We start from the raw sequence: 8,873 nt of genomic DNA, 5'->3' as shown, positions 1-8,873 counted from the left end.
AACTCCCAGTAACCATTTCCTGAGCCCCTGACACACTTTGGGTAATCCAGAGACGATGACTCAAGACTTACTAGGAGCCTGACACATGCTTTCTGGGGAGCAGGAATTTGGGTGTGCTGCCTCCGCGCTTCCTCTGGGGTGGACGGGGGGGGGGGGGGGGGGGGGGGTAGGTTGGGACTCCACTTGAGCGTTTTCCTTCCATGTGGGCAGCCAGTTGTGTAGCACACACCTCTGGATCTCAGGCTCAAGGCTTGAGGCCCTCCTCCTCCCTGGCTGATCTGAGGGGGGTTTCCTTGGTGTTGCCCTGCTCCTAAGAGCTCCCACAGTGGCAGTTTCCCCCCTTCATGCCTGCACCTGCCTCCTGGAATGAGCTTCTCCTGCATAAGGCTTCTTCATCTTTGTTTTCTGTCACTGCTGATGTCCATCTGAAGACTGCCTTTGGTATCTGTGGATTTGAATCCCTACTTTCATCTTATTGGCTTTGTGACCCCGACTTTCTCATCTCCAAAACGAAGATAATGCGGGTGCGTGTGTGGGGGGGGGGAGCCTGGAGGGGGTCCTGCGCGGGCAGTTTCATCCGACGCCACGCAGAGTCTAAGCCAGGACTCGTCCAGTGTTGCATCCCCGGTCCCCAGCACCAGCGGGGTCCCTACACCTGCGTCCCCCACATGCAGGCCCTGGATGGGATCGGGGAGGGGAGGGAGAACACAACAGGTGACACGGAGCCTAGAGAGCAGACCCGCACCGCACACAGAGGGGAGGGCAGGCGCAGGGCTGGGGAACCGGGAAGCGGGGCGGGGTGGGGAGGGGGAGTCGGCGCTCTGCCCAAGGTCCACACGGCTGGGGTGGAGTCACCTAACAATGGGGGAGGCAAGAGTCGTCTCACGGTACCAGGGGACGGCGCACAGACTCACGTGGGCTCTAGGGCACACGGCTGGAATGGGGGAGAAGGTGCCCCGTGATCGGTGCACACCCCGGGGATCGGCACACGGCCCCAGGGGGCGGTATCGGCACACCGCCCGGGAGGTCACACGGCCCCAGGGGGCGGGGATCCGCACGCAGCCCGGGGATCCGCACACGGCCCGGGGATCCGCACGCGGCCCCAGGGGGAGGGATCGGCACACGGCCCGGGGATCCGCACGCGGCCCCAGGGGGCGGGGTCGGCACTCGGCCCGGGGATCCGCACGCGGCCCCAGGGGGAGGGATCGGCACACGGCCCGGGGATCCGCAAGCGGCCCCAGGGGGCGGGGTCGGCACACGGCCCGGGGATCCGCACGCGGCCCCAGGGGGAGGGATCGGCACACGGCCCGGGAGGTCCGCACTCGCCCCAGGGGGCGGGGATCCGCACGCAGCCCGGGGATCCGCACGCGGTCCCAGGGGGCGGGGTCGGCACACGGTCCGGGGATCCGCACGCGGTCCCAGGGGCGGCACACAGTCTGGGGACGGCGGAAATTTAGTGCCTCGCTCGCGGGATCCACACGCGGTCCTAGGAATCCCCGTACTGCCCGAGGGGGTGCACACGCACCGCCCAAGGGGGCGGTAAGTGCCTTGCACTGGGGATCCTCACACAACCTGGGGGAAATTCATACACCGCCGGACTAGGGAGGATCAGCGGCGGGTACTAGGTGTCCGCTCCACACAGGGCCAGTGGGAGCGAGGGGCGGCTCAGAGCCCGAGGGGGCGGGACCAGGGCCCGCACTTAGCCTGGGGCGGAGCGGGAGGGGGCTCTGGGGGTCCGCGCAAGGCCCGAAGGGGAGGGCGGAATCAGCATAGGTCCCTGGGCCGAGGGATCCGCACTCAGCCCGAGGGGGTGGAGGTGGCACTGGGGGCGGGGTCTCCACTCGGCACCCCGGGCGGCACACCGCGTTCCCTGCGGCACCCAGTGCGCACGGCGCGGTGCCGAGTGGAGAGTGACTCAGTGGGGGCGGCGCACCGGGCGCCCCGTCCGGGCGGAGCTTTTGCGCTCAGCCCGGTTCCCAGCGCTATAAAGTCAGTGCGCGCAAACTGCGTCTCACCACGCCTCCTGGGATCCCGACTCTCGCTGCTCCGTGCGCGTCGTCTCCCCATCCTCACCGCTGCGCTCGCCATGGACCCCAACTGCTCCTGCGCCACTGGTATGGGGGACCGGGAAAGACATTTCTGGCAGGCTTTGGTGGAACTTCTTTCTCAGCCCCTTCGATTCCGAGCCCTTTTTACCAATAAGCGGTTGAATTGGTGGCTTGCCGGCCGGAGTTCCCATGAGTTGCTTGTGGGACCCCGGATTTGCGCTCCGTGTGAGACGGACTTTATAACCTTTCTCTTTGCAGAAGGACCCTGCGCCTGCGCCGGCGCCTGCAAGTGCAAAGAGTGCAAATGCACCTCCTGCAAGAAGAGTGAGTCCTGTCCTTTCTGCTCTCCCCTTCGCTGCCCCCCACCCCTGCCTAGCGACCCTCGGGAGGATTTTAGCCGTGGGGAAGCTGGGTGGGGGGGTGTTGGCTGGTGTGGGCTGTATCGAGACCCCGATTACGGAGGAGGGCGGGAGTCCTTTTTCCTCTGCCCCTAATGCTAACCTGGTCTGCCTCCCCCTCTCCACCCCCATCCCCCGCAGGCTGCTGCTCCTGCTGCCCCGTGGGCTGTGCCAAGTGTGCCCAGGGCTGTGTCTGCAAAGAAGCAACCGAGAAGTGCAGCTGCTGTGCCTGATGTGAGGGCTCCCAGCCCCCACGTGTAAATAGAGCGACTCTGCAAACCTTATGTTTCTTAAGTTTTTCTTTTGTACGTCCCAGACCCATGTTCCATTCCTGAGTCTGTGACATCATGTATGACTGAGAATAAAAGTGGTTGATTTGATTCTGACTCTGGTTTTCTTTGTGCACCTTGGAAATAAGGGGCTGGGGAGAGAGAGACAGATTGAGATCACAGGTGGCTCGCACCTGTAATCCTGGTTACTCGGGAGGCTGAGACCTGGAAGTTGGATGTACAAAAAGTCCGAGAGACTTTCATTAAGTAACCTCTCCCCAGTCAAGAAAAAAAAATGGACTGTGGGCAAGGTTCAAATGATGGCGCTTCAGCTATTGGGGCGGTGATGGGAGGGTAGCAGCAGCAAGGATGATCTGGGTTCAATCCTGATTGCTAGCACACACACAAAACCTGCCTGGGAAGGAGAGGTCAAGTGCCAGCCAAATAGCTCAAGACCCTGAATTCAAACTTAGGAACAGCAAACACTTATGAAAGCAGTATTTCTGGGAGAAGTACCAGAAGAGAGAGGAAGGTGAAAAGGAAAGGATGATGATGGTGAATGTTACAGAACTATATTACATATACGTGTGAAAATACTAGAGAGAGAGAGAGAGAGAGAGAGAGAGAGAGAGAGAGAAGGGAGGGAGAGGGGTTAAGGAAGAATAAATGAAGCCAAGCACGGTGGCTCACTCCTGTAATCCTAGCTACTCAGGAGGCTGAGATCTGAGGATCAAGGTTCAAATCCAGCCGGAGCACAAAATGACCTGAGACCCTTATCTCCAAGTAACCTCTAGAAAACGGGAAGTGGGGCTTAGCTCTAGTGTAGGGCAGTAGTAGCCTGAGCTGAAGAGTAGTCCCTGAGCTCAGGACTAGTTCAAGCCCCATGTCCCCCCCACACACAAAAATCACAATGAAGCTTCTCTATGCAATTTGTGCTAATTTAAAAAGTGACTATAGGAGCTGGTGGTATAGCTCAGTTGTTAGAGCACCAGCCAATGAACAAAGGAATTAGTTGAGTCCCAGTCTCAGATGAGTATAGCCAGATGCCTGAGGCTCAGGCCTGTAATCTCACTCGGGAAGCAGAGAGCTGAGGGTCACAGTTTGAAGCCAATCCTGAGCAAGAATGTCTGTGAGATTCTTAATCTCCAATTAACCAATAAAAGTTAGTGGTAGAGCACTGGCTTTAAGCAAAACACCTAAGGGACAACTCTTAGTCCAAAAGCCCTGGTTTGAGCACACACCACACATATGCACACACAAGTGACTAAAGGGTATGAAGCCAGTGACAGTACAGGCCTGCAAATCATAGCACTTGGAAGACTGAGGAAGGAGGATTGAGAGAACAAGGCAGCCTGGACTATGTAGCAAGACCCTATCTCAAAACCAAAAAAAAAGCTAGGGGTGCCGAAGTGGCTGCCTCGCAAAGTAAGTCTACCCATCCCTGAGGCCCTGATTTCAAATCTCAGTTTTGCCTAAATAATGTGACTACAGGGTATGAAATGCAACTCCAGTTGTTTGAATTTCATATGGAACTTCTCTAATTCCCCAGTATGGATGACAAAAATTATTTCCTATCAGTCACAAACATAAACTTCAGTAAAAATAAAATGAGTTAATAAGAAAAAGAAAAGAAAAGGAGCCAGGCATGATGGCACACACTTGTAATTCCAGCATAGGGAGACAGAAGAGCCCAGGAGTAGGATCCAGAAGGATCTCTCATTGCAGACCAGTTTGGACTACATAGCCAGACCCTGTTTAAAAAAGAAAGAAAGAAAGTAGAAGTGGCTGCATGTGGTGACTCACATCTGTAATCCTAGCTACTCAGTAGGCTGAGATCTGAGGATCACGGTTCAAAGCCAGCCTGAGCACTAAAGTTCGTGAGACTCTAACCACTAGAAAACTGGAAGTGGGGCTGTGGCTCAGGGGTAGGGCAGTAGCCTTGAGCTGAAGAGCTCAGGGACAACACCCAGGCCCAGAGTTCAAGTCCCACAACCGACAAAAAAAAAAAAGGGTGAGAGTGAATTTTTTAAAAATTTATTTTTAGGGTGGAGGGGTGTGGGGGGGAGGGAAATGGGGACCAAGACATGTGAAAGGGTATCAATGTATGGGAATTAATGCATCATCTATCTGGCAAATATCATGTAACCCTTCTATTAATTACAATAAAAATATATGGAAAAAATTTATTTTTATTCAACAAGAATATGTTTGTCTACATATAAAAACAAAATAACAAAAATAAGAGAATTACAAACATGACACATTTATAAATGGTACATATTGCAGAGTGAAAACTGAATCACACAGTTTGCCTGGCTTGGATCATCACAAGGAAATCTCAGTCATTCAGGCTGCACTGGGATGCAGACAGGACTTGACCTCCCTCTGAGACTTCGGGACCTGGAAGGGAATCATTGGAAGTTCTTCCAAGATCAGACTGAATCTGCTTCTCATTCAAATGTCAGTCCCTGCGGATTCAAATTTGCTAGATGACTAGAGATTTGGAGGGAATGATCTAGCATTTTCTGGTAGGTGAAGAGAGCAGGAGCTGGATAAAGTACCTCCACTTCCCCTGGCTGCCCCCGCACGAGTGTTGGTGAAGTCCCAAGTTTGTAAGATGGGAAGAAATGAGGCTTGGCTGACTGATAATTAAAATCAACAGTTAGTGCCCCCCAGCTACTGGGTTAATGCTATTTGATGTTCAAAGAATGTCTTGGCTAATGGTCAGGACCAATCCGGTTCTGTGTTCTGAAGGAGTGACTTCAGAAGGCTGCCGGTGCATGAGTTTGGGTGTCAGGAGGTCCTAATTTACAGCCCCCTTCACCCCTTTACTACCTGTGTGGCCTGAGAAAATCACTGAACTTCTCTGAGTCACACTTTTCTTACCAGCGTGAACTCCAATATTACTGATAGCCCATTTTCCTGCACTAAGATACTGCCTTCCCTCCCTCCCTTCTTCCCTCGCTCCCTCCCTCCCTTCCTTCCTTCCTTCTTTTCTTCCTTCCTTCCTTCCTTTTTGTGCCCATTTTGGGACTTGAACTCAGGACCTGGGTGCTATCCCTGAGCTTTTTTGCTCAAAGCTTTTTTGCTCATAGCTTGGGTGCTATCCCTGAGCTTTTTTGCTCTACCACTTGATCCATAGTAGTTCTACTGTCAGGTTTTTTGAGGTAGTTAATTGCAGGTAAGCATCTCATAGACTTCACTACTTACAGTGGCTTTGAGCTGTGATCCTCAGATCTCAGCCTCCTGAGTAGATAGGATTATACTCTTGAGTCAACAGTGCCCTGCTCAACTTGGCTTGTTGCTTGTTACGTCCGATATAGAATCTTGCTGACTTTTCTATTCAGGCTGGCTTTGAACCCTCAGATCCTCTAGGTCTCAACTTCCTGAGTAGCTAGGATTACTGAAGCCCAGCTCCTCCTCCTCTTCCCCCTCCCCCCTCCTCCTCCTCCTTCTTCTTCCTCTCATCCCCCCTCCCCCCGTTCTTACTACTTCATACCACAAGTTCTCTGCATCCACTCTGTATCTCACTAACATCCATCCAGATCAAGAGACATGATAGCCAGGCTAAGGTTGTACACAGATGAAAGAAGAGGCAAAGGACAAAGCACTGTGAATTGTGGAAACTGTAAATGGTGAGCCATGAGGCTTAAGAAAGGGAACTGGAATGCCACTTCCAGAAAGCTGGGAGTGGCCCGATTGCTCTTGGCATTACTGAGACCCAAGGTTCTGCCCTAAATGTGAGTTAATCAGAATCCACACTTCCTTGGACCTTGGAGTTAGGTAAAGGCCTATACAAATTGTGGTTGTTTACTGCTTACCTCCACTTCCTAAGATAAGGAAGTCATTCATCCTGAGATTGTTTCACTTGCCTGTGTCTGCAACTTCAAAGAGATTGCTACCTTACTTCCTGCACTACTCCCTGTCTGATCATCAATAAAGACCCTGTTAATGGGACCTTGGACGATCTGTGGCTGGTATGAGGCACATTCCCCCTGGTGCCCTGAAAACCAATTCCATGGTCCAGTTTCCATCACCGTGTTGCTCTCGGTCCCAGCAGGAGGCACTTGAAGTGGTTTGCAGTAATGGATGAGCCAGGTGCTGGTGGCTCACATCTGTAATCCTAGCAACTCAGAGGCTGAAATTTGAGAATTAAGGTGCCAAGCCAGCCCTGGCAGAAAAGTTCATGAGACTTTTATCTCCAGTTAATCACAGAAAAAGCCAGAAATGGAGTTGTGGTTGAAAGAGATAGAGCATTAGCCTTGAGCAAAAAATGCTCAGGCACAGTGCCCAGGCCCTGAGTTCAAGCCCTATGATCACCACCACCACCAAAACAAATGCACTATGGATGGACTGAGAGAGAAAATCAGGACCAGAGATTGAGTTTTGGGAACATGGGGGAGGGTGGTGAGTGGCAATGACAATGGGGGTGTGGGGTGAAGACTTGAAGACCTGATGGCAGAGCAGAGGGACAAGGACATCACGCACTGCAGAGCACACATTCTTCCTCCCTCAGTAGCCAATGGCTCAGGGGCACAGCAATTCTGTGAGGTGCCCCAAGGCAGATTTCAGGGTGTGCTCTGCTTCTCAGAGGCCCTACCTAGGCCTTGGGCTCTACTCAACACCTGTCCTAGAGAAAGGACAGAGCAGGATCACCACACCTGATGTTCCCTTAGCCTTGTGGAGTCCATGTTTACCCATCCCAGAGACAGAAGCCAGCAGCAGGGAGGGGCTCACTGGAGTAGCCCCCCTCCCATTACTGCTGAGTTTCCACTTGAGTGCCTTTCCTTGTACTTAGCAGATGGGTGGGCACAAAGACCCAGACTTCCAGATATTTAGAGAATCAAGGCAAGTTCATGTACTTCATAGAAAACAAGAATGTAGCAAATAAGTCAAAATTGCATGCCAGGTGCTTACGGACAGATGACTATTGATATATGGTGATTGTGTCCCGTCAGGTGCAGGAGCTGAACATCTCTCTGTTTCAGGAGAGGCTGATCATGGATATGTGTATATGTGTGTGTGTGCGTGCACATACATGCCTGGGCCTTGAACTTAAGGCCTGGGTGCTGCCCCCTGAGCTTATGTTTGTTCAAGGCTAGCGCTCTGCCACTTGAGCCACAGCTCCACTTCCAGCTGTTTTTTTTTTTTTTTTTTTTGGTAGTTTAACTGGAGATGAGTCTCGCAGACTTTCCTGCTTAAACTAACTTTGATCCTTGGGTCTCAGCCTCCTGAGTACCTAACAGTGAGCCACCAGCACTGGCTCCAATGTAGTTGGGTTTGCAGGCCAGTTTATTTGTCTATTCTGGATTTAGGACCTAAGTCCCCTTGTAGCCTATAGAGAGGTAGCATGAAGCTCAGCTTCCTTCAGTCAGAACTAGCAGGTGGGCTTCTGGATTGAGCTGTCTACCTATGTTAACTGCTTTTGCCAGTATATTTGTGGCCTAGTTCACTGCTCTATTTCTTCTCTTCCCAGCTCCTGTAAACTGCACTAGCTCCTGTACATGAAAAGACTGCAAATGTATCTCCTGTAAGAAGAATGAGTTGAGGTGCTGTCTGAAGAGCTGAGATGGTGGCTTAGGTGGGGTGGGACCTAGAGGCAAGGCAAGGGCAAAGGCAAGACAGAAAAAGGAATGCAACAAATAGGTCAGAGTTGTTTAAGATACAATTAAAGTATTGCACAGATCACTCCATTTATTCATGGAAGAAAGGCTGAGGTACCGCACAGAGGCACCTAACCTACTGGCTGTAGACTGACTGAAGACACTCTAAAGCCAGAGCACACAATCTCAGAGCAAACAGAATCATATTTGGAGGCCCTCTCTTCCACTGGAGGGAGAGGCTGAGCGAATGGCTCTACACAATGTCCCGATCCCTGTTGAGTTTTCAGTACTCACAAGTTCTCAGGTCACACAACACAGAATCTGTCCCTGGACTTGCTTGTAGCCCTCCCCCAACAGCATAGAGGCGCTCTGCCCCCTGTTCTTGACTGAGCAAAGGGTGGGTAGAACAAACACATTCCTTCAGTGCCTGCTCCTGTAGGAGGGAGGGGCTGTGATCTCAGCAGCCTCTGAGTCTCCCCACGCCTATTTTCTAGTTTCTACAATTTGCAGGTCACCTATTCTCTAGGATTGGAAGAACTCACCCCTTTACAGCCC

The 8,873-nt window shown here is 52.4% G+C and overlaps 1 protein-coding gene across 1 annotated transcript; it reads left to right on the top strand.

The window, feature by feature from the left end:
• Positions 1 to 1,996: 1,996 nt before the first annotated feature.
• LOC150047096 (metallothionein-2) lies at positions 1,997 to 2,826 on the top strand. The gene is made up of 3 exons (XM_090357034.1): positions 1,997 to 2,114; positions 2,307 to 2,372; positions 2,588 to 2,826. The coding sequence occupies exons 1-3, from the start codon at positions 2,087 to 2,089 to the stop codon at positions 2,677 to 2,679; spliced, it is 186 nt and encodes a 61-aa protein (XP_090213160.1). The 5' UTR covers positions 1,997 to 2,086; the 3' UTR covers positions 2,680 to 2,826.
• Positions 2,827 to 8,873: the final 6,047 nt, after the last annotated feature.

Source organism: Megascapheus bottae, chromosome 24, assembly GCF_031878675.1.
Source record: "Megascapheus bottae isolate mThoBot1 chromosome 24, mThoBot2.hap1, whole genome shotgun sequence".
In the NCBI taxonomy this organism is placed as follows: Eukaryota; Metazoa; Chordata; class Mammalia; order Rodentia; family Geomyidae; genus Megascapheus; species Megascapheus bottae.
This window is presented reverse-complemented; position numbering and strand designations above follow the sequence as displayed.